The 23,143-nt window shown below is 41.7% G+C and overlaps 1 protein-coding gene across 1 annotated transcript in view; it reads right to left on the bottom strand.

Annotated features, from left to right (window-relative positions):
- Positions 1-21,894, bottom strand: part of VAT1L (vesicle amine transport 1 like) — a 92,399-nt gene extending 70,505 nt beyond the window's left edge. Inside the window, exons 1-3 of the mRNA XM_007059252.4 lie at positions 21,235-21,894; positions 11,363-11,492; positions 5,845-6,060 (exon numbers count right to left, since the gene is read on the bottom strand). Of these exons, the coding sequence (XP_007059314.2) occupies positions 5,845-6,060; positions 11,363-11,492; positions 21,235-21,458 (570 nt within the window). The 5' untranslated portion in view covers positions 21,459-21,894. The remainder of the gene's footprint in view (positions 1-5,844; positions 6,061-11,362; positions 11,493-21,234) is intronic.
- Positions 21,895-23,143: the final 1,249 nt, after the last annotated feature.

The raw sequence follows: 23,143 nt of genomic DNA, 5'->3' as shown, positions 1-23,143 counted from the left end.
CCATAGCCTCTTTGTGTGCCAGTTACACTAGTTTTGTATGTTTACTGAATGCCAAATTATGGCCAACTAGACTCTTTCACCACTAACACTGTCCTAGTCCCTGGGTTTAGCAGGGGGCCCTGATGAAATATATGGGTTTTTTTTAAAGCGGTCTTGTAGTGTCATGCAGGTCGCTACCAGACTCCTCTTCCAGGCTCGCTCTATTCCATGCGTCTCTTCCCCCTGGATCCTCTTCAAGTAAGTTTCAGAGTGGCAGGGGAGGGTCCTGTGCCCAGGGAAAAGCAAAGAGAAGGGCTGGGACCAAGGCATGAATGCCCAGCAGCTGTGTCAGGTCTATTTTCTCAATAGGCCAGGAGAGGAGAACCCTCCTGCCAATAGGCTTGACCCTACTCCATTGTAGTCAATGACAGTTTTGTTATTGACTTCAGTGGGAAGAGGATCAAGTCCAATAGGAGGAGGATTCCCATCCACCTGTTGGCATCCACAGCAGAAGATGCCTGCTGCTCCCTCTTCCCTGACCTCTGAGGAAGGGCAGAGAAGATCCCTTAGTCTCCCTAGAGAACAGAATCAACAGAGAGTGTGAAGAGCAGGGGGAAATAACAGAGAGGAGAGAGAATGGGCTGTAAACTGGAACAGGTGGGACTCTTTTGCATTTTGTCTCAGGCTCTATAACTCTTGGGTTGAAGCCCTGTCACCTCCACCAGAGGAATGCATGAATTACACCAGCATTCGTAAGTAACTCAGAGAGATTTTCATGGGAGTAGCTCTTGCTTTAACCAAGTCTGCAGGAACAATCCTCGGCCTTACTGAAAGCACTTCCTACGGTAATACCTAAGAGCTCACCATGGTCACATTGTGCAGCTCTTTCTATGGACGTAGAGGATGAAATGCTGTAATTTGAGGTCTAACCATACTAATCTATGTAATACATCATTTAATGTGGGATTTTTCAAAAGAGCTCAAAGTTGAGATAGTTCCACTCCCATTTAAATTATGACCAATAAGCAAAGCTAGGCTAATGCTGAGTGCTTTTGAAAAATACTACCCTTAATAAAATAAAGATAAACAAACCATAGCTAGATTGATTTTTTTTTTAAAAAAAATCTTTTCTCTTAATGTATCCCGTATGGCACTATTCTCATAGCACTTTATTTTCAGCCCAGCCTTCATTTTGAAGTCCACCATTTTAAGGGGTGCAACTTTGCACTCAGTAATGCAGAGGCACAATTGCTGTTACTCAGATGTCGAAATACCCACAAGAGCCCGTTTCAAACAATTAGATATCTAAGGGTTTGTCCACGTGGAGACAACATTAATTCAAATTGACTAAAGGTATGAATTTGAAGTGGATTAGTTACATTACATTAAACCGTTGTGTGAACACCCTCTTTTAATTGTGAAGGAGAGTGACCACACAGAAATTTAATGAATCCACTTTGGTCCAGCTGAATTAACTTTCCTGGATGTCTCCATTTTGACAAGCCCTACATAGCAAGGGCTGGTCTCATTGGTGCTGAAAGTGGGGAAAACAAGTTTTTTAAAATCAACGCTGAATCTCCCATACTCCAGAATTAAACATTTAACTCTATTAAATTGTTTTCAAACGTTCATTTCTTGTGTGACCCAAGAGCAAGAGAACTCACTCATGCTGCACCTGAACACTAATGAACCTTCATCTCAGGTAACTAGCTAATTGCTTTATATTGAGGCAAAAAGTCCCACTGGGGTTCATGTTACTATTCCATTTGTTTGCCAGATGAGCATTTTTTGTAGAGATATGGCAATGCTATCCTGGCAAGCGAGTAGAGGGGGTCAACTCTGTGCTGAATCAAACACTCATAGCCATTCCTAGGGCTGATAGAAGCCCCACCATCAGACTTCTCATTCAAAGACCACCAGAAATAGAAGACTTACCCTTCTAGGGTCCACGTGGTATAACTGGACCTGCATATCGTGATTACATCCTGCCACTGTTTTTTTTTAACCTCCAGAGAACTCTCCCTTTTTTACCCCCAGCATGGAGATTCATGCATGGATCAATAAAAAGATGTTGAATTTTTAAGTTGCATTTTTGGGGCATTAAGAAGGTGTGTAATGTCTAATTCAGCAAGGCTTTTAAGTATTTACCCACCTTAAAACTCATGAATAGTCCCATTGAATTCAATAGGATTTCTCATGTGCTAAAAGCTAGGCACATACCTAAGTACCTTGGCGAATGAGGGCCTAAAACAGGGAGTATGGCAAGCCCTCTCCTTGGAGTCTCTTCATTGCTTTGAAAGTTACTGATAATGACTGACTGGGCATCCTACAACATGCCACACACACACAGTATTTTTCCCAGGGAGTTTTCACTCCTCATTTAGGCAACAAGCCTGAGCCAGCTTCTTCCAGCTGGCCCATTACAGTTGGTCCTGCTTTGAGCAGGGGATTGGACTAGCTGACCTCCTGAGGTCTCTTCCAACCCTAATCTTCTATGGTTCTATGATTGCATTCCTCACACCCAACTCTGCCCAGACTAGCAACAAACTGAATTCTCCCAACAAAAAAAAAACCTGGAACAAAAGCCCTACAGCATTTGTCCATCTCTCCCCCTCAAGCGTTCCTACTTGGGTGGGGTTTTCAATAGTCCCCCAAATTTTAGAGGCATAGTCAAACAAGCTCCATCTTCTTCCAAGCTGTGGAGAAGCTAGAAGGCAAGTAACTCTCTTCCAACCAGGGTCCTTCCCATGATGAAGGAATAGGTAGATTCTATACTGGCCTCCTTCCCAGATTGTGTCCTGATTGGCTGAGAGAGGAGACAGGGCTGCCCTGTTCTATGCTACAAAGCTCCTGGTTCGAGGCCCTAGAAAGATTAGTAACCTTAGATTTTCCAAAAAAAACCATTTTTACCCTGTGACCACTTGCGGTCTCCCAGTATCTGCCTGTCTGCCAGAGAACTCCTGGAATGGGGGTTATGTGGCCCCCAAGCTCCCCCCTCTGACTTTAAAGAGACAGTATACCCAATCACAGAGAGCATATCCCCGAACAGATATTAGCAGAAGGTCAGCTGCTATACTAAATATCATAAGGATTTCTTTAAAAACAACAACAAAAAAACCAAACAGGCAGAATATACACAGAGGTCAGTGGGAGTTTTCTCTGGCTCCTGTCAGTGAAAGGGCTGCAGGATTTGTCCCAGAGGGAAATCCAAAAATGAACAGGCAAGAACTTAACAATCAACAAGTTTTCTTATATAAAATGCCTGAAGTAACTAGAATAATGAACTAGCATCGCTAAGAGAGGAACAATTGCAAAGTTCTTGTACCACAGGGGTCTATTGTCTCATTAAATTATTCAGGAATTTCTATGACATTTAGAAATCAACTGGCCAATCTTTTCACTTGCTGTCAAATGTTAATGGGCTTTGCATCTGTTAATACAAGAGCACAGAAAATATCTTTTCTCAAAGTGATTTGAATGCTAGTTTTCCTGTATTATTAAATGAGGAACTTCCTGGGAATCATTTGCTCAATGGATACTGTTAAATTTTCAGTGTTTTAAATACATGGAGTATTAGTATTGGGCCCACTGGAATCGGGGTCTGTCAGCACATTCACTGTAAGACTCAGCTTCAGTTAGTGAGGTGGAAACCCCCCAACTAACCTCCACAGTGAAGTTTTCCCTGTAAGGTCTGGAGAGACAACATGGTCTGGATATGGGACTGGGAGTCAGGCAAGTCTATTATTTTCTGGCTGTAATCCTCCATAGAATCATAGAATCATAGAATATCAGGGTTGGAAGGGACCCCAGAAGGTCATCTAGTCCAACCCCCTGCTCGAAGCAGGACCAAGTCCCAGTTAAATCATCCCAGCCAGGGCTTTGTCAAGCCTGACCTTAAAAACCTCTAAGGAAGGAGATTCTACCACCTCCCTAGGTAACACATTCCAGTGTTTCTCCATGCGCTGCCACCAACAGAGCTGGCTGGCTACAGGGGGGAATGCACAACACAGCACCTGTGGAGATATAGTAACCAAAGCCCATCCATGCAGGCCAGCTAGCTGTGGAAATCACTGTGTGCCTTGGGGGTCCAGTATCTCCTGGAGCTCCCACTGGCCCAGTGCAGATCTGCAAAGTCCTGCTTAACCTCTGGCCTCCTTGCCTGTAATTTAATCACAATGGGCAGAGCTGGTGATAGACTCCTTCCCTCCCCTCATAACAGTGAGTCAGCATCTCCCCTGCCCTCAGCTCCTCTAGTGATAGACCCAGAGAGCACTGAACAACTGTCAGGAGAAGGACAGGGAAACAGCCAACTGCCTAACAGCAGCAGATACTCACAGGATGAACCCAGCACGCATACCATATATATAGGAGAAGACGCCTCTGTGTGAGGAACAAGGGAGAGTTAATGGAGAAAAGGAGGGAGAGAGAACAGAAACTGATGGGGGGAAGGAGGGGAGGATGGAGTAGGCAAGGAGGAAATGGAGAATTGATAGAATATAACAGGAAGGATTTATACATCTGCATTGGGGTGACTGATGGGTGTAGGAGGAGATAATGGATTTGTTGTTTCAGAGGGACCACACTTTGGGATTCTATGCAAATTTGCATATTAATTTATACAGAAATGTCTACATGGAAATTTCTTTCAGGCAACTCTGGTTCTGTGCCCCCCTGTACAATCTAGTGCCTTAAATGAAAGTCTCAGTCATAAGTTATTACAGTGACAGCAAAGTGCACAGTTTCCCTTAATATGGAGCCCCATATTATTTTAACAGTTCCAAATTCCACACTAAAGATTAATATTAAACAAAGTGGACCATAATTCCTTAGTCCATACTGCACTGAACTGTAATAAGATTATAAATTCCAGACATTTACTGGAGTATTCCGAGAGGGTTGTTCATTGCAAGCAGGATTATCTTTGGCTACAAATATTTTGTGTAAAGAGCTGATGAATTTATTCCTTTAATTACAGCCTATCTTTTAGAAGACTATGGAAGAAGAGGTAAAGACATAAAATCAGGGATAAGGTGTTTGAGGGCTGCCAGATGGTAGAAGACTATGGAATATTAATTTAGAATAAATAAAGACAATTTTGAAGGATAAAGGAGAGAACTCCAGTTGAGAAGGCAGAGATCTACTGCAGTTCCTGAGTGGATAAACTATATAGTGAAAGCCCCGTTAGTTTAAAGATACAAAAATTCTACTGTCTGTCTTAATTTTAAGCACATACTTAGGTGCTTTCGTGAATCACAGTCTACATGATTTGTAATACAGACCTGCTGACTCCTTGTTTGCTGGTTGGCTAGTGTCGTGTTCCCCTGAATCCACCCAGCTGGTGCTTTGCTCAGGCAATGTGTACTTTGTTGCAGGTGTCAGACTGTAACACTCAGTAGCCATTGCTCACTCCAACTCCACTTGTCTTTTGTAATTATTGACTTCGGGCCTGGCCTTAGGAAGTCCTGCAATGTTTCTCTTTGCTGTGGAAGATGTAGAACCCCCTTTCCAGGTTGTGCGCAGAAGCAGAGAGGACATTCTGTGCATATCACCTACTCCCTAAACACAGATTTACAGGCAAAATTTCTACCCCTTAATCAATATCTGCTCTTTTAACTCTGCCTTCCCACTTCATTTTTTTTGTTTGTTTATTGGGATAGCCTCTTATTTGGCTGAGAGCTCCTATCTAATCAATCCTTGAATACGTTTAGTATTAGATAGAGATGGGAAACATAAAAACCCTCAGAACACATGGGGAAGTTTAGATCTGAATCCAAACTTCGAGACTCAGCCCCCTTTTGTGTATTAACATACATCAGACCATTTCAGTTATTCATATGACAAGAAGAGTTAAATGCACCAACTTACCACCCCACCTCCTGCAGAGTGAACCAGCACAGACATGCCTTCTCTTAGGTTGGCCACTTCAAAGAGCATCATGTAGGCAGTTACAAAGTTCATAGGAAAGGCAGCAGCTTCAGAAAAACTCATGTCATCAGGAATCTTGTAGACAAATTCTACTGGGGTACACACTACTTCAGCCCATGCGTTGTAGTTTACGAAAGCCATTACTCTGTCTCCAATCTGCAGTAATAGAAAGAATGACATTGGGATTATTAGGATAGTAAGCATGCACATCAGAATGGTTATAAAATGCTATAAAACATTGAATCCATGAATAACCGTATTAGAATATAAGTGACATGACCAGAAGTTCTCCCACCAACCTTTATGGATGATGGGTTGTCCACAGAACTGCTTCTGCCACACTGATTATGAAGAAGCAATTATTGTTGCAGCCCAGCCTTGGGCTCTTTAGGATTTCCAGAGCCTTTTTGCATCAGTTAAACTTTTACTTAAAAACAAAAACACAACTCTGCTTCAGGTCTTTCTTTGCTGGTTTGTTTCTTTGGTAAAAATTTAAATCAGGATTAAATTTACAGGCAATACTAACACTGGAAAGGTAGCTAACATAGGAGGACCAAACTACAAAGTGACATCAAAAGATTTGAGCAGTGGGGTGTCCAAGCTGCGAGGGGAGCTTTGCTACTAATGAAAGCAAGTCCCGCATGTGGGAGAGCACCAACATAAAAGTGAATGGACATGACTAAGCAACCCCATCTAAAAGGGAGTTTATTTTCACCTGGCCTTCCTAATCTTAAGAATTTTTCACAAGCTATTTTTCCAGGCAATATGTTTGCTGCATGGGGAGGTGTGGACATAGGAATGGGAGGCCTTCTATTTTAAGAAATAAACCACAATATGAAAGTGTGAGTACCAGTGATTTAGCCTTTTACTTTAATGCTAGCATTACCTGTTTACTTTGTAGTTATGTTATTCTAAGTAGATATTTAAACTGCCTTTGCCTGCTGGAGATAATCAATATGTGACAAGGATCTTAACTACTGAGGCTACATTCTGCCCTGAACTACATCAATGTATTTCCAGAGTGACTCCCCTGAAGTCAGTATAGCTACCATGGGTTTAGACCTGTGTGACAGAACAGAATTTGATCCTATAACTTTAAAATAGGACTTCAAACATCAACCTTGTGTCCTTCGGTTCTTATGCCAGCTTCTAAATCAATCAGCTCCTGTCCACAGGAATTAAAGGAGCAATGCAATCTTCTTTTTTCCTGCAACTGAAGACCCAATTATGATAGAAAAAAAAATATAAGGTGTTTTTCACTAGTGTGTGTGTATATATCTGTATGTGTGTATACACACACACACACACACACACTCTAGTGAAAAATGCCTTCTATCAAATACAAAATGGAGATAAGATAAATTTGAAGATGGAGTGAGATTATATTAGCCACATTAAGTGCTTCTTGGGCATTGGGCTGAAGTGCAGGCACATCAGTTTCATACATTTATCTAGCGGCTTTGATTGCAGTTTCAGATTCTGAGAATTCAGACAGCAATTCCCCATAGACAGCCAAGAATAATAATATGAATATCTGAAAATGCAAGGCAAATTCTCCTCACTTGCATGGGTGTAGGAAAACTTCAGGAAGACTACACCGGGGTAAGTGAGAACAGAAATTGGTCCAATAGGACAACTCATGTGACTAAGGTGAGGAAAGTTTTGCCCCTCTGCATTTAGTTCTCCTTTGCTGTCATGCTTACAAAAGAAAACTTGACGATGATTAGGCAGCTGTGTGCTGAGACAGCTGCCTGAGAAAACCCTTTTACAGTACAAAAGCATTTTGGCCTCTCAAGATGTTTTCATCTCTTTGGCCTGAGGATGCTGTAGGTTAGTTAAAATTTAAAGTGCTGGTGACAGTTCTGAAAGGTTTATATCTTGTCAGATGAAGTCGGTGAACACAATCGTCATTCCAATTTCACTGAAATTCCTCCTCCTTTAGAAATGGTCCTTCATATTAACAACGTGTCACCAGCAACAGTTCTGCTGTTTCTCTTCCACTGTTCTAAAGGTGCCTACTTTTTAAACATACAACTTCTGCATAAGATTAGTTGGCACAAGATTTTAGCACTTTACAGTATACACTCGATTACAAAAAAAAATAGCTACAGAACTGAAGGGGCAGAGCACCGAGGTCTCTCCTGCCAGTTACTGAGGATGCTTTTACTGTATTTTATAGCATTTAACCAGCACGTCACTTCAGATCTCTGCAAATGAGCACCGCCACTGGAATTAAGAGCTTCTTAAACGGTAAAGGCCCGATCCTGTTTCCTGTGAAGTCAATAGGAATTTAGCTATTGATTTCAGTGGGAAGTAGGAACAGGCCTTTCAACTGCTGTGCTAAATGATGGTTTTTATTCAACGTAGAGAACATTTTTAGAAACCTTTATCAATGAGGGTTTCCATTAGAAGCCTGGATTTGTAATATCCTCAGTCAATGAAGAGACCCATTAAATTCCAGTTTGGCTATGCCAGAGATGAAAGGCTGAGTTCAGTTGCAGACTAATGATCATGGGCCGAATCCTGGACACATTAATCCTGCACAGCATGGAGTCCCAATGACTTCACTGGCGTTGCATGGAAATGGAGTCCACTTATGGGGAGTGGTGTACAAGATTTGGGCTTTAACTTTTGGCCTTTTTGACCCGGCACACAGGGATGCCAGGTTGTAAAATATGTCTAAAAATTACAAAGACTTGTTTTAATTAGAGGATGGTTCTACCAGAGTGAGCATGATTTACCCTGTTCATATCATGCCCTTGATCATGACTTTTAAAGGAGACCCAGTATAATCAGTCAGGCATAATGGTATTCAAGCAAACAGTCATATCCTATAGCTGTCTGATTTCCATTTCAAAAGGATTAGAGAAGTTTAGACCAAAAAATGCAGACAAAAATCTAATCCAAAGCAGAATCTCATCGTACTAGTTCTATACACTGGATTATTTTTCCTCAGCTTTATACAGAGTCTAACCCTTTTTTAAAAAAAACCCATTAAGAATGCTAGATCTGCACATCTGAAAGCACACGTTTCAAATGATGAAATCATTGTTTATAGGAAAAAAGGTAGTTGAAAAGCTGTGATTCCTTGAAGGAAAAAATACTTCTAAGCAATACTAGCCTCATTCCTAATGAGACCCTATTAGAAACCAAATGGACCATGGTCTGTCATGTGACTGAGCACTGTTCACAAAGCTGGTGTGGAAGAACAATAATGCTGCCTAATACAGCTCTCTTTATGCAATGTCTACTTAAAAGAGAAAAAAATACAAGGATCAAAAAAGGGGGCGGGACTATTTCATTACATTGACAAAACATGTTGCTGAGATAAGAATGATAAAATCATTGACACATGCCCAGCAGTCCTACTTCAGGAGATTCACACCTCCCTGTTGCATTGGTTCAGCAGGATTTGCACGTAAATCAAGAAAATACTGTGGGAAGTTAAAACAGAAGGTTTCAGCTAAGAGAGGTGTTTAACATAAATGATGGAAAACAGAGTGGGATGCCATACATTTTACACATAATACAATGCTTTAAAATACCTGGTGCCAGCTCTGGGATGAGATCAGATGAGATCCCCGTTATTTGTCATTTAACAGTGTACAACTAGGGTGAAATTCACCCTTCCCTGCATGAAGGGTGAGTAAATTATTATTAGTCTTACTGCAGTGCTTAGAGGCTCAAAGCAGAACGAGGGCTCCGTTATTTTAGTCATTGTATAAACACAGCATAAGAGAGACAGTCCCTGAATTTACAATCTAATTTAAGTCAAGACCCAACAACTGAGACTAAGCAACAGTGGGAATGTACAGGGGAGGGAAGAAGAGGGTAACAGTGATAGGAAATATGGTTACGCAGATGGACTATGCGTAAAATTAGCAGATTTCTAGTCCAATTATTTTGACTCTTTTAACGTATAAATAAAAAGGGAATATAAATTATCTCAGCCATGTCTGCTGGCTTCCTGCCTCGTCATTACCAGTTGGCAGCATATCATAAGCATCCTGGCAGAAGTGAGTCTTTAAGAGGAATTTGGAGGAGGTGGCAGTAGTAGCTTTATGGATTAGTTCCGGCGGGGCATTTTCATGCATAAGGGGCAGCAAGGAAGGAAGCACAAACTTACCTGTAGGAGGAACAGACGTGTGGGTAATGGAGGCTGTCACCACTGGCAGAGTAGGAGGCAGCAGGGCAGCATGATTACATGGGTAGGTAATGAAAGAATGGCCAAACTGTGAAGATTGCTCTGCCCACTGCCTCCACAACGCTATTATATCCCAGAAGGTCCCACATGAGACCACCAGGCACATCAATGAATTTCACCCCTGAAATAATTTGATATGCAGCGTGTCTTATTGTTTTCTATAACAGGAATTACAGCTCAGTAAAAATGCAGTCTCATTTATAGCATTCGTTACACTCGGTGCCAAGATCAGAATCAGAAAAATCTTGAAGGCCTGTGATCACATTATTAACTAACTTTGGCGAGCTGGACCAAGGGGAAAACTAAAATGCAAGCTTCTGGAATGCAACAATGATAATTAACAACAGTTCACACTCGTATAAGGTTTTTCAGCTTCAAGGTGCTGGGCAAACATTGAAGTCAGTTTGCTTTGCAATAGAGCTTTCAGAACAGGAAACCAGAGGATACATTAAAACTTATTTCGACTTCTGCATGTTAAAAGGATACTTGCCCCGAAGTGCCAATCTGGGCAGATCTTTAAGCACAATATAGCAGCCTAAAATCTTTTTAAAAGGAATTTCTAGAAATGGGATAAACTGATTAAAAATAAAAAGACTCTCAATGCACTAAAAAGCAAGAAGTAATAGAATTTTTCCCCACTAAGGAAGAATCCAGTGAGACGTTGTTGAACCGAACGTATACATGAGGGTTTGGATAAGCTGGGGAACTTTTTCCATGAATTTAAATGTCGCTCTGGGGAAATTGATCTCATTATGATTAAATTAGTTCTTCACTAATCAAGGTTCAGATAAGTGTGGTTTTATCTTAGCTTACTAGACAAGAAAATTGTTCTTGTAGGAAGTGTCTGCTGCTAGTTAATGGCCCAGTTCTGTCCCTTCACTCCCTAGTTATTGGATAGTTTCTTACCCTGCATTGTCAATGGGGCAATCTGCAGAGTAAGGGCTTGTCTATGCTGTGAGTTAGTGTGTGGGAAGCCAGGGTATAAATCTATGTTTCACACAGGAATACGGCAAAGCCCACTGTAGAACTTCTGGTGCACTGTAGGAGGGTCCACAAGCCCAATCAGTGTGCAGCAGATTAGTGCACTGTAGAATCCTGCCCTGGCTTGTTGACCACTGACTCACTGGGTAGACAAGCTTTCAGATACTACTCAAAGGGAGCAAGGGTGGCAGAATCTGGCCTTAAATCCTTTCTTCTCCAGTCCTAGTCAAATGCTGGGTCCTTGATCACACTACGAGATAAAGGAAATGTTACCTCAAATCCTGCCACACTGTCCCCCAGAGCTTCTATGATCCCAGAGCACTCAAATCCAGGAACAAGCGGTGTCTTGGGAGGATTGTCGATATTCCCCTGCCGCACCATCAGATCAATGAAGTTTAAACCACTGTAAACACAAGAAAAAAACAAAATCAAAACACTAACATGGGGCTAGGAGGGGGAGAAACTCAGCCAGGACAATGAAAGATGCTGAAGGCTTCCACTGTTTTTAATGCTGCATTGTTCTCCTGCACCTGGGTGGGCAGGTGTGGAGTAGGTGGGCAGAGGGAATTCACATCTTCTCTCATGGACCAACTTGGCTCTAAGTCAGCTGTCTTGGAGGTAGGGCTACTAGATCTGTGATTACACTGAGCTCCTATGCTTAGAGGTTGCACTGGAGTCATAACTACTATTTCAGACCAGAGATCATTACCACCTGGATCAGAGTCAGATCAGTGAGCTAACGATGAAAGGATTCTTCTCATTACTAATCCCCTGAGATACCTCATGACCCTATACAAGACATTTTGAATTATTGTGAAATATGCAAAGATCTTTCAGTATTAAAAATATGTAGCTCTGTGAAAAGCAGACTACTTCTGTAAATGAGGATGGTTAGGCTATTCAAGGTACATAGAGCACGTGCAAGGTTGTCCTGGTTAGGTCTCAGCATTACTGTTGTACATCTGTGTGTGAACCGAGGGACATGTCTACCTGAACATTTACTGTGGGGCATGCTGGAGGGTAAATTTATATCACGTCAACATGCCGCACCTTAACTGTCCATATGGATCCTGCTGATGAGCACTAAAAGTTCCCTAGTATGCATTGATAAACTGAGGTTTATTTCAGAGAAAGGACAATGCAGTGATTGGAGATATTCTTTAGGGACTTCAAAAATGCAAACAGTGAAGTGATATTTGTTAGGAGTTTGTATATAATCCACTCTTACATGCTATAGATATTTTGGGCCAGATGCAACCCTGGTGTAACTGCACTTAAATTACTGGTGTTATACCAGGGAGGAATCTGCTGTTATCTCAGCAAGGAACAAAATAGTTAGTGAGAATTTATTAAACATCAAATGGGATGTTATCATCAATAAACTATTATAGATGCTCTTGCACCTGATCATTTTTAAACAGTCTTTGCAAAAAGATTGATTTAGGTCTTTGAAATCTTATGTAGGTGGCTGCTCAAAAGAATCACTGATGACCTTTCCTTTTATGCTCAATTTTGTGAAAATCATGAGGCCTCCTTACCTTGTCTTTGTATCTCATCTCATTTTATGAAAATAAAATACCTTTAAAAAAAAAACAGGGGGGAAAAGTATTTTGTTTACCCAGTGCCCCATTGTATAGATTCCAGACCCATCCAACACCATGCACACATTTTGAAGACTCCTTACATTCATAACTAGCTAGAATATACTACAGCCCCAGTCTATTGTTTCAGAGCACAGCCCCATAATTACTGCCAGCTGGAAGAGATGTATACTGAGGCCCTGTATTCTGCAAAGTTATGCACATGAGTCATCTCTCACACGCACATAGAACCATTGACTGGTCACATACAAAGTCACTCATGCGAAAGTGTTTGCAAGATCAGGGTTTTCATCTGGGTACTAACAAAGACATGGACAAACCTGATAAACATAAAACAGGATAAAGACAAAGTGACACCATGAAACCAAGACAATTCATGGTGAGATCTAGGTCACTGGGAACTTCAGTGGAAATTCCACCTAACGTAAACATTGCAGGCAATTGTGGATAACATTTTAAAAGTGCCCTCAACCCATCTTTGATTTGTGCATGAGAAAGATTATGGGCCACTTTTGGAAAATATAACTTTGAAAACCAAAGTTGCAGAATTAACATGTGTGTCTCCTGACTGACAAAGTCATAGGGATGTCATTTTCATGACATTTCAATGGAAAGTTTTTTTATCCCAACTGTGCTCATCTCCTCTCCTGGACCCCCATGGGAAGCATTATTAAATCCTTTCTACTGAAGGGGAAATGAAGCTAATCAGCTTGCTCAAGGTTACATATGAAACCCGCAGCAGAACATGGAACTGAACGTTGGTCCTACGATCCCCTAAGCCAGTACCCAAACCACTGGGCCATCTGTCCTCCCTGAAGACCCAGGGGAAAGATAAAAAGACACTTGTACACAGTGACTGCACTAAGCCTACAGTGAGAATCGTTAGCAGGGGTACAGCACATTGCAGGTTCAAGGCTTAAAAATGATTGTGGAAAGGCTGCATCTGATCAGAAAACTATCAAGGCAATTCATATTCTGTAATGTTATGTATAGGGTAGGAAAATTCTGAATGATAAAGAGCTTTTGGGACTAATTAAGAGTAAGACACTCACAATGATCACCATTTTAAAAACAATTTACACACCTGGAAGGCAACATTGCTCACAAATGTTGACTTCATTGGAGACCATTGTCTAGATCTTTCAACAATTAGAGTTCTTTACAAAAGTTATTTAATTAACCTTTCTTATGTTCTCCCACTAGGTAACTGGGGGTGCAGTTGTGATGTAAGAGCAAGCCGAGGAATTGGGGTTGTGACATTAGAGCAGGCAGGGGGCACACAGACAGACCTGGCTATGACTGTGGCTATTTGAGAAAGACATATGATTTTATGTATATATCATCACACCTCAATGCACCAACCCGTATGCACCTACTCATTCTGATGGAATTATTTGGCAGGCATATTTTTTGAATGGGCATGTTTTCAATTACGAACCTGACTACATACCTCTAGCAAACCAATTCCTTGCCTTTTGTCTTTATCCCCAGGAAACAGCAGCAGCATTAATACAAAATTTCATATCTATTAAAATTAACTTGTTACTAGAACAGGATTGGGAAGGAACACAAAGGTGTAGAGTTTAAAAAAAATTAAGGCTATCAATCATAGTTAACTCAGTGATTAATGCAAAACAAATTAACATATTAACTAGATAAACAATAAATCACAAATATTTTTAAACAATACAATTAAAACTGAAATTATAGAATACCAACTTAAATTTATTATCAGTATTTTGGTATGTTTTTCTACATCTTCAAAAATATTTGAGTTACAAGAGAGAATACAAAGTGTACAGTGCTCACTTTATATTATTTTGTATTACAAATATTTGCACTGTAAAGAAACAAAAGAAATATATTTTTCAATTCACCTCATACTAGTACTGTTGTGCAATTTCTTTATCATGAAAGTGCACCTTACAAATGTAGAATTTGTATTTTTTTACAAAACTGCACTCTAAAAACAAAACAACGTAAAACTTTAGACCCTACAAGTCCACTTAGTCCTACTTCTTGTTCAGCCAATTGCAGAGGCAAACAAGTTTGTTTACATTTACAGGAGATAATGCTGCCCGCTTATTTACCATGTCACCTGAAAGTGAGAACAGGCATTCACATGGCACTGTTGTAGCTGGCATTGCAAGCTATTTATGTGCCAGATGTGCTAAACATTCATATACCCCTTCATGCTTCGACTTGTAGGTCTTTTTCAAAAATCTTTTCTATAGTGCAAACATCTGTAATAAAAAATAATAGAAAATGAGCACCGTACACTTTGTATTCTGTGTTGTAACTGAAATCAATATATTTGAAAATGTAGAACATCCAAAAATATTTAAATTGGTATTCTATTATTGTTTAACAGAGCAATTAATGACAACTATTATTTTTAATTGTTTGACAGCCCTAAAATAATTGTGGTATTGGGGTATATAATGACAAATTTTGAATTTAATTTAATTAATAGCTGAGCAATCAAGTTTGATTTTGGCCCTGATATTTAAATACTTCAGTCACACACTATCTGGCTTCTTTTCCCCCATCACATTTTTATTCTCCTGTATATGACTTGTTCATGTATATTTTTGAATGTTCCTGGTACTGTGTCAGGAGAAGTACTTTGGCTTATCTGTCATTTATCAAAAAGGGCATGTATAATATATGTCCAAATAGTGGCATCTGGGCAAAGTTTCATTTCTCTGACTCATTCCTGGCCTGATTTGAAACTCCATTTTCTATTTCCATTTCATAAGGCCACTTGTACAATCCTCATCAACATCAATGAGGTAACTCAGAGCAGAACAGGGCTCAATGAGACAAGCAAACTCATTTTTAATCTTTAAATAAACTTAAGACAAATTTGAATGTGAGAATCCAGAGGTAAATTGCTAGTCTATTAATTATCTGTTCAACATTAGGGCTCATGGAATCCCTCGTCAAAATTCCTTATGCCTGCTCTAATTTGAAAGGGACAGGTTGGCTTCATTGTCTGGCACAAGAGAACAGCCTCCTCAGTCTTTTCTCTACAAACCTTTGGTATTTGAAAGCTGTGGCCTCCATTTTATTAGACGTGGATGCTTTTGCTGTAATTTGGACAGTGGCTAAAGGGCAGTCTAAGAATAATCACATGAATATATAATCACTTTCCCTCAATGAACAATGGGATACTAATACTGCTCTATATTACTACTTGTATGACAATCCCTGCTTATGATATATGTAGGAAGGAGAGGTGGTCTTGCGTAGGGGGTCAGGGGAGGTGTTGCTTTAGAGCTACAAAGTTCAGATCCAACCTTCCTCAAAGGTTGGGGAATGCAGAAAACTGGTTTTTTAGCATTTAGGAGCTGACCATAGGGTGGAATCTCTTTGGTTAAAAACCTCAGGTAAAAGGAATATTAGCATAATTGTAGAGGATATTACAGGAGATTGAAGACACTTCAAGTCTGCAGGGACAATTCATTATGGGCAATTTCAATTTCCCCAGTGAACTACCTGAATGGCACACTGGGGACATGGTTTGAAGATGAACTATTGATAAATAAGTGATTGCTTTACAGAATAGCTTGTTTTGGTGTCCTGATGGAAGGACAGGATTCCTGACTTTGGCTTAAGAAAGACACAGTAGTTAATTGAAGGTGGACTGTAGGTATGCAGTGGGAAAGTGATCGGCGCATAGTTCAGTTCTGTTCTAACTGTAGTTTTCATTTTAAGTAAAAGTTTGGATGCAATTGGAATCTGAGGAGGAAGGCATAGAATGACTCAGGTAACTAATCCCCAAGGACAGAGCATTCAGGCAAGGGTTCTGCTGGACTAGCCTGTGAAATAGCAGTGATATTAACAAGAATGTCAAATAAGCTGAACTTCATGGGCTAAATCACCCCCTTCTTGATTGTTCCATCATTGGGCAGGGGTTTGCCCACCACAGAGTCAGTGGTGTATTTGAATTCCGAACCCAGGGCCACTGCAACTACTCTGAGGTTCCACCTTCATCTACTATATGGGAGCATGGCATTTGTTGGCTCCCTAACGTGGAGAGTTTTGTGTCTGTATTACTTTTCCCTGATAATCTCTGCAGGTCTGGGGGTGGACACATAATTTGTTTTCTTTACCCTTCCCCATCCAGTGCAGGGCTGCCCACTCCAGGTCTCTGAATTGCCCAGTCCCTGGCCCCTATCTAAACACAATGCCAATGTTGCAGAGTGCCCTCTATGTCCCAAGTTGGGCTGGTACTATCTTATGGATCTGATTTTCTTGCTTTCTCTGGTGTAACTCGGGATTAACCCCATTGAAGTCACTGGGTTTATATCAGTGCAAGTAAGGAGACAGACAGGCCCTGTGGTCCAGATCCTCAAAGATATGTAGGTTCCTAACTTACACTGAAATCAGTTGACATTAGTAGCCTAAATACCTTTGAGGACCTGGACCCATATTCCTCCTCCCTTTGCCTGTATTATCTAAAACAGTGGTGGGCAACCTCCGGCCCGTCAGGGTAATACGCTGGCAAGCCGCGAGACAGTGTTTACATTGACCGTCCACAGGCTTGGATGCCCACAGATCCCAGTGGCCGCGGTTCACTGTTCCCGGCCAATGGGAGCTGCGGGAAGCGGCATAGGCAGCCGGGACATACTGGCTGCCACTTCCCACAGCTCCCATTGGCCGGGAACAGCGAGCCGTGGCCACTAGGAGCTGCGGGCGGCCATGCCTGCGGACGGTCAATGTAAACACTCTCTCGCGGCCCACCAACAGACTACCCTGATGGGCCGCGTGCGCAGGTTGCCACCACTGATCTAAAATGACTCCGGAACTCTCAACTTCTTTTTTTTAAGAGGAGAGCTCATACTTTCCTTTTATTTAGAGAAATACATGAAATATGAATAAGACTAATCTTTAAGGGTACATTCGACACCATGTGCTACTCTGTTAAACATGGGGTTTCTTTTACTTGCTTCTAATTTAGGAGACAGCTCTGTTCTTCCACAAATGCCAAGGCGGCAGAAAGGGTCACCTCTGCCTCCCATCTATGCATATGCATCATGAGGAGCAGCAGCAACAGCTACCATGTCAAGATGAAAAATAAATAAAGGGAGGCAATTATAGGAGATCATTACCTGTCTTCTGCTCACTGCTGTATTTGGAGTAGGTTTGTTTTAGCTGTTTATCTGATCTTGAAAACAGTATGAACTCAGGCATTTTGTTAAACCCAGACAAAATAAACAAGTAAATATAGCCGTGCCAAGCTGCTCCATCATTACCAATCAAGAAATAATTATAGGGAATATGCAAAAGCTGTGATTCAGCTTGGGCTCTGACTATTGCTCCATCTCTTAGTCACTGAATGAGGCTAACGTATGACTCATCACAAATGAAAGAAACTTTCAGGCAAATCATTGATATTTCAGGACTTCAAAGAAAAAAGTTATTCATCTGGCTTCGAGCTAATAGCAACTCTACAGTGGGTCCCAAGTTTCTCCTATTTATAGTACTCTGAAACAGGAAGGTAAAATTTAACTGTTTTGATTGCTGCAACGAGTATGTACGGACTGTACAGGTACCTGTGCCTCTTCTTGTGTTTTCTAACTAATATTTAGCAAAAGCTGTGTGGTTGGTTTGATTCTCCCTCCCTTCCCCACAAATCTCATCTATAAAATCCCTTTTGCTTGAGGCAGCTCTCTTTACACTGACATCATTAAATGTATTACTCAGAGTAGGCAATGCTAGAGAAGCTCATCCTAGATGCATGCTGCATCTTATATTAGAAAGAGCTTGCTACACTGGCCACAACAGGCATTTTCATCATTTCCTCAACCAATCTCCCAACCAAACCCATGCAGCCAGCACCATTTCTACTCCCTGTTCTCTCTTTACCAGCTACAAACACAAGGGTCAATGACCTAATCCCTTCCCACTAATTGCTCAAAACAAGCTTTGGCCACTTGATCTCACTCCCTCTGCCCGCTTCCAGCTGGGAACAGACATTGGTAAAAGGCCATGTAGCCTACCGTAGCCAATGTGCATGTTTCTCCACCTTGAGCTGTGCTACAGCTTCAAAAATACATAGCGTAATAAGTGATCCAAGCGTAACTACAAAGTAGTCATTTAGTTGAGTGGTTCCACTGATACAAAAACAATGGGTGTACACCTCCAACAGTTTATTAACAGTAACAAAGCCCCTGCAGCCTATTGAAAAGATAAGTATTATTTTACAGCGAAGTATTCACTACACAGGTAACTACTTTTATTTGTAACACCTAGAGGTCTGCAGTCTTGATGAAGAGGAAATACATGTGCCGACATGGAAGTAAGTCCCGTCAATCACTTATGCATTTTAAAAGGAACACAGACACACACCTCATTCAAAATGACAAATGTTAACTTTTAAATATTTAATGATTGAAAAAAAGCCAGTGAAAAGACATTACAGCTCTGATCAATATAAACCACCAAGCAAGTTTCACTATATTCAATATATAGTCAACATGGACTTGTTGTCATTTATTTCCCATCGTGCCCGTAATCTGCAAGACACTTAAAAAAAAAAAAAAAAAAAAAAGAAAAGGGAGGCAAAATCCGATCCTGCATCTATATTAATCATTCAGGTTGCTGGATAGCTGACCATAATTCACTGATGCAAGTGAGGAGGAAAATAAACTCTCATCAGTAATAGACCAGCTGATTCACAAAATTATAATATGGAAAAGCCAGTGTCTGTCTGACTGAGGTCTACAGTCAGTGTGTCTGTTTCGCAAATCTATCAGAACACAGAGGGTTCAGTGATACCCTTTGGATACACTAATAAAACAAAGTCATTACCATAAACCAGTGTCACTTTCAGTGTCGATTGTTTCTAAAATAAACAGCTCAGCCATCACCTTCACATTTATTTTCCACAAATGCCAGAGCATTTAGATAGCAGCAGATTACCACTGCGTGATTACAGTGCTCTACTCCTCTGACTGTGTGCACAGAGGACCTAACTCCCAATGACATCTGGTTTTCTGCATAACAAAGGCCAAAGAATTTTTCGCAGACTAGATGATCATAGTGGTCCCTTCTGGCCTGAAAAATCCGTGACTGCAAAGGAAGTTCTGTGCACAGACAGATTCTAGGTTTTGGCCTCTATTAATTATAAATATGAGACTTAAGAACAGACAAATCCAGTTTAGATTGTCTGAAAGACTGTTCTTAACAGGAAGGTTTGGACCAAACATTTCTAGATCCTGACTGGTCACTAACCACCCACCAATTCCTCACAAGAACTTTGGGGCTGGTGCAGAGTTGTCTTGATCTGCTGCCATTGCTCGAATAGAAGTTTGGAAAAAAAAATGGCAATGATAGTGTCTAGTGAGGGAAAATAATGGCAAGTAGCAAAAGGAAAGGTCATGCTGATCAGCAGTATAGCAACCAATCAGAGGCACACCAACATTTCTCAGATAAAAAAAACAACCCCCCAAACGTAGCTGGCCAAATATCTCTAATTCTTCCAATCAGCTCTGAGAAACTCAAACATTAAAAGCAATATTATTCTCTTTTTTGGCATTAGAAGTGAAACAACAACCGCTTGCAGCACAAACACCCATGGCTTTGCCTTTATCCTTGGCTTGTCTAGAGAAAATATATTTTGATACAAACTGTTCTCAGTATAGATTTGCTCTCTGGAGCTGTCAAATGAAAATAAAATGTAAGCTGCTGAAGTTAGAGAGAGATATGGGAAAGATGACCTGCAATGGGAGAGAGAAAAACTGCCAAAACAGCTCAGAAGTGGGGTTGAGAGAAAATGGTGAATGATGACCTGCAAATGGTTGAGAGGGAAGTTAATGAAATAATTAACCACCTTTTGACTCAAATGGGGGAGAGACAAATCAAACAACCCCAAAGAGCTCCAATCTGCAATTTCTGACAAAGGGAAACTTAGGACAGCCTGCAAAATAGTAACACCTGAAGCTAAACTTTACAGATAAAGGGTCAGCACAAAAATCTGCTACAGGAAACACTGCAAAGTCACAGGCCTGGGGGAGGGGTAACCAATTTAATAGCAAGCACCCTGGTGGATTACCATTTGCTGCCTGTCTTCTCTAACAGGAACTCAAAGGAGCAGGAAAAGGAGTGCTTCAAAATGCAGAAATCACTACCCAGAAACATACACAGACATGCATGTCAAGTTACAGGATGCTCTATTCCTAGAGGCTGCCTGAGACTGTCAGACCCAAGGGGAGGGAGAGGGATTGAGAATAAAAGTGGCTTTCAAGAACATATGGAAATGCCCATTGAACCCTGTTCCTGGGCAAGAGGGCTGTGTGGTTATTTACCCCTCTTTCCTCTTTGACCCCAGCCCCTTTCCCTTCCCCATGCATTGCAAGGACAGAGCCTTCCCCCTCTCCTGCCTTCCTGAAACTGACACGGTCCCACACCCGCCCCAGACACAAGTGCAACCATCACGATCACAAGATGCTGCCGAGGGGATAGGGAGTGGGGGGTGCAGCTGCTGCCTACGGAGGGCGGGGAGGGATGGGGGAGAGGCAGAGAGAGGCGATACTGGACCAGGCTTTGACTCGGATTTTGAGCTCCCCTTCCTGAGGCTCCGGCATGACTTTCTTGGACACCCTGAGCTTGTTGAGCCCCCCGAAGCCAGACAGCAGCACGGCTCGCATCTCCTTGGTGTCCCCTGCCCGCAGGCTGCCGCTGCCCTCGCCAGCTTCCTTGCCTCCCTCCTTCTCGATCATCTGCTCCGTCTCGTCCGCTTTCTCCGCGCCTTCCTTGGCCATGGCGGCGGGCTGCAAAGCTGCGGCGGAGGAGGGGGCTGCGCTCAGCCTTTGCCTCCTGTTGAATGTGGGTGATGCTGGGATGTGCAATGGCTGCAGCTGGTTGAATGGGGGCTCTGGTCCTTCCAGCCCTACCGCAGTGCACAGAGTAGCTGCGCAGCACGAATCACCAGCCCCGCAGGTAGCCCCCGTGAGTGCCTATCCCAGTTAAATCTATGACGACGAGTTGATCTGGCGCCAGGTACCCGCGTATCTAGACAGCTCCCGGGCTGCAATAGTTTGACATGGGCAGAAGGGGTTGGTGGGGGGCGGCAGGGAGATTATTGTCCGGAGACTCTCTACCCATTAGTAAGTGACCTCAGGCCAGGATATATGGGTTTACTGCGCATTTCTCAGCCAGCCTGACAGCGGGCTATGTAGGGCTGGATGTGGGTAGGTATGAGTCAGCTATCCCTCCCTACTGACCTGCCCAGAGAGCGCTAGGAGAGGGGCAGGGGCAGGGGCAGTATTCCCATAGGATTCCTCCCCTCAGATCATACTGAAATGAGAGTTGGGGGGAGAGATTATCCTGCCCCGTATGGTCATTCTGGTGGGTATAACACACTGCGCTCCCTTTCCTTAGTAAAGTGGTTTGCTTGCCTAAATACCTGAAAAAATAGAGGTCAAATACAGACCTAGATAAAATTAAGCACGCTACCCAAGGACAGGCCTTTGCAGTGAATACTGCCCACCAGTTAGCACTTTATGCTTTTGTGGCATTTCACTTACAGCTGCTCTTAATTCTGGCGGAGAATCTCCAAGCTGTGTAAACCCCATTTCACCTTCTAACACAGACCTGTGCATAAATATAGAAATAAAGAAACTCATCTAAGGAAAACACCTCAGACAAAAGAAACCACTTATAGTGGATTGGTGAGTTTTGCATGGTTTATATTAAAGCCCACCAGGCACAAGTGGAAAATTTTCAAAAATGCCAAAGTGACTTAGCAACCTGAGTCTCATTTTCAAAAGCAACTTAAGCACTTAGGCCAAGCTCCTATAAGGGGTTTCCTCAATGGAAGTTAGGAGCCTAAATACTTTTGAGGATCTGGGCCTTAGGAGCCTAAGTCCCATTGACATTCAATGAGACTCGGGCTCTTACTGATTGTATCCAACATGAGAAGTCCACTACTCACACACTTAAAGTTATGTACATGTTTAAGTGCTTTCAGAGCCTAAAGCAACACCTCATACAGGTGAGCATACAACCCACTGATCATTGGGGATTTCCCCAATATATTGTAAATAGAAAAACATCCATGTTTTAATACCAAAAGCTACCAATTTTGTTCAGTTAGCTTCAAAATGTCTTAATTCATACCAGTGATGGGGGTAGTACAGTGGTCATATTGTGGTACAAAGTTTGTCAGGACTCTGGCTTATGCATTCAAAGTACAGTCATATTCCTTAACTTCTCAAAAGCACATTTATATGTCTCTGACTGTATATTTAGCACACAGTATTTAAAGAATGCAAAACAGCTTTAAAAGATGCTAATATTCAAATTATAATTAATGTGTTGGTATAAGATATTGGCACTCCTGTACTACAGCAGTGAGTGACAACATAAGACACTAGGTAGTCCTACTCCAGAGTTATTCTTTTCAGGAAATGAAGAGAGCATTGGTTAAGGCTGTGTTTCGAAAATC

The sequence above is a fragment of the Chelonia mydas genome, chromosome 12, assembly GCF_015237465.2.
Source record: "Chelonia mydas isolate rCheMyd1 chromosome 12, rCheMyd1.pri.v2, whole genome shotgun sequence".
In the NCBI taxonomy this organism is placed as follows: Eukaryota; Metazoa; Chordata; order Testudines; family Cheloniidae; genus Chelonia; species Chelonia mydas.
Note: the sequence above shows the minus strand (reverse complement) of the source record. Positions and strands in the feature narration are given on the sequence as shown.